Here is a 1,556-nt window from a genome sequence, read left to right on the forward strand (position 1 = left end):
TGATATTTTTCTCACTACACAAGAAATACGAACTCTTACTTTCGCGAAACTCATAAAGATGTCCGATAGAAACGTGAATGACAATATTATGGATGGCAAAGAGAAACTGTGCTCAGAGAAGCTAGATATTATAAAATATCTAGTTGGTGTTGTAAAAAATGAAGATTTCATTTCACAAATCTGTGTTGATCTCTCTACTAAAAGACAGAAAACTACATCTGAAGTATTTCTTTTACCGGGTATCGAGGGATGTGGAACTGTATTTAATTACTTAGCATCAAATATTGAATTTTCAGCAACGTCCTTGCTTTATAACAACATCGATACTACTACAAACATTGTATCTGAGAAAACTGATTATCTTATAATAAACGTACGCAATTGCATTAGTAATTTTATATTATTAAAACATTATTAATTCTGTTTTATATTGACGGAGATTTATTTTTACAGCATATATTACCAAAGCTTAAAGATGAAAAAGATTTTATAATAGTAGGATACTCTTTCGGATCTATTATTGCAGTTGAATTAACAAGAAGATTAGAAACTATGAATTTTAAAGGCCGACTAGTTCTTATCGATGGCGCTCCTAAACAAATGAGAAAAATACATGAACATTTTGCATCAAATTTTAGTGATGCAGACCTTCAGATATTCATTCTAACTAATATTATGGAAATTTATTCTGTAGGAAGTAATAAAAAGGTATAATTTTTCTTTATGCTTATATTAAAATTATAATTTTTACATGTTTATACATGTATATACAGGGTGCCCATCACTACCACGCATTATCTCTTAAGAACGTGTTCTTGAGATAATTTGGAGACGAAAATCCTAATACAAAAATGTTGAGGCTATATACTAAATAATAATTTTTAAATTAGTAGCGGTTAAAGTTTTGAAATCACAGAGCTGACATTTCGCGCGCTCAGGCACGTTGATATGACAAGTAATAAAGGTATTACCACTCGGCCTTCTCGACAACGCGAGATTATCATACAAATATGTAATGATATTTTTATTAAGAAATCGTTTCAGCTTCTATACGGAATCTATTTGTATATAACGTATGCGTAATTAATATAGAAACATATTATAAAATATTAATTTTTAGTAGTGAAATATTATGAGCTGTCAAAATAAATTTATAGCCATATTCACTCATCTCATTACATTGATACTTGTTATATCGACATACCTGAGCGCGCGAAATGTCAGCTGTGTTTCGAGAACTTTAACCACTACTAATTAAAAAAATATTATACGAGTAGCCTCAACATTTTCATATTAGGATTTTTGTCTCTAAATTATCTCAAGAACACGTTCTTAAAAGATAATACGATAGTGACGGGAGTCACCCTGTATACACTGGGCAACAAAATTAACGCATAAATATATCAAAATTTTGCATAACTTTAAACAATCGTAAGTTCGCGAAATATGGTCGTATAGAAAGTTTTTTCTCATTCTTAAGGGTAAAGCCTGTACTTAAAGAAGCTTTCGATAGATTTTTAATATCCTATTTTTTCTCCTACCCGTCATCTTTTGAA

General features: G+C 30.1%; 1 protein-coding gene across 1 annotated transcript; it reads left to right on the forward strand.

Moving 5' to 3' along the window:
- Positions 1-9: 9 nt before the first annotated feature.
- On the forward strand, positions 10-708 carry LOC105462008 (the record flags this gene model as incomplete). The annotated part of the gene is made up of 2 exons (XM_011708529.1): positions 10-373; positions 454-708. Coding segments are annotated over exons 1-2 (570 nt in total), but the record flags the coding sequence as incomplete, so codon positions are not given.
- Between the last annotated feature and the right edge of the window lie 848 nt (positions 709-1,556).

The sequence above is a fragment of the Wasmannia auropunctata genome, unplaced genomic scaffold (genome assembly GCF_000956235.1).
Source record: "Wasmannia auropunctata unplaced genomic scaffold, wasmannia.A_1.0 LD273009.1, whole genome shotgun sequence".
NCBI lineage: Eukaryota > Metazoa > Arthropoda > Insecta > Hymenoptera > Formicidae > Wasmannia > Wasmannia auropunctata.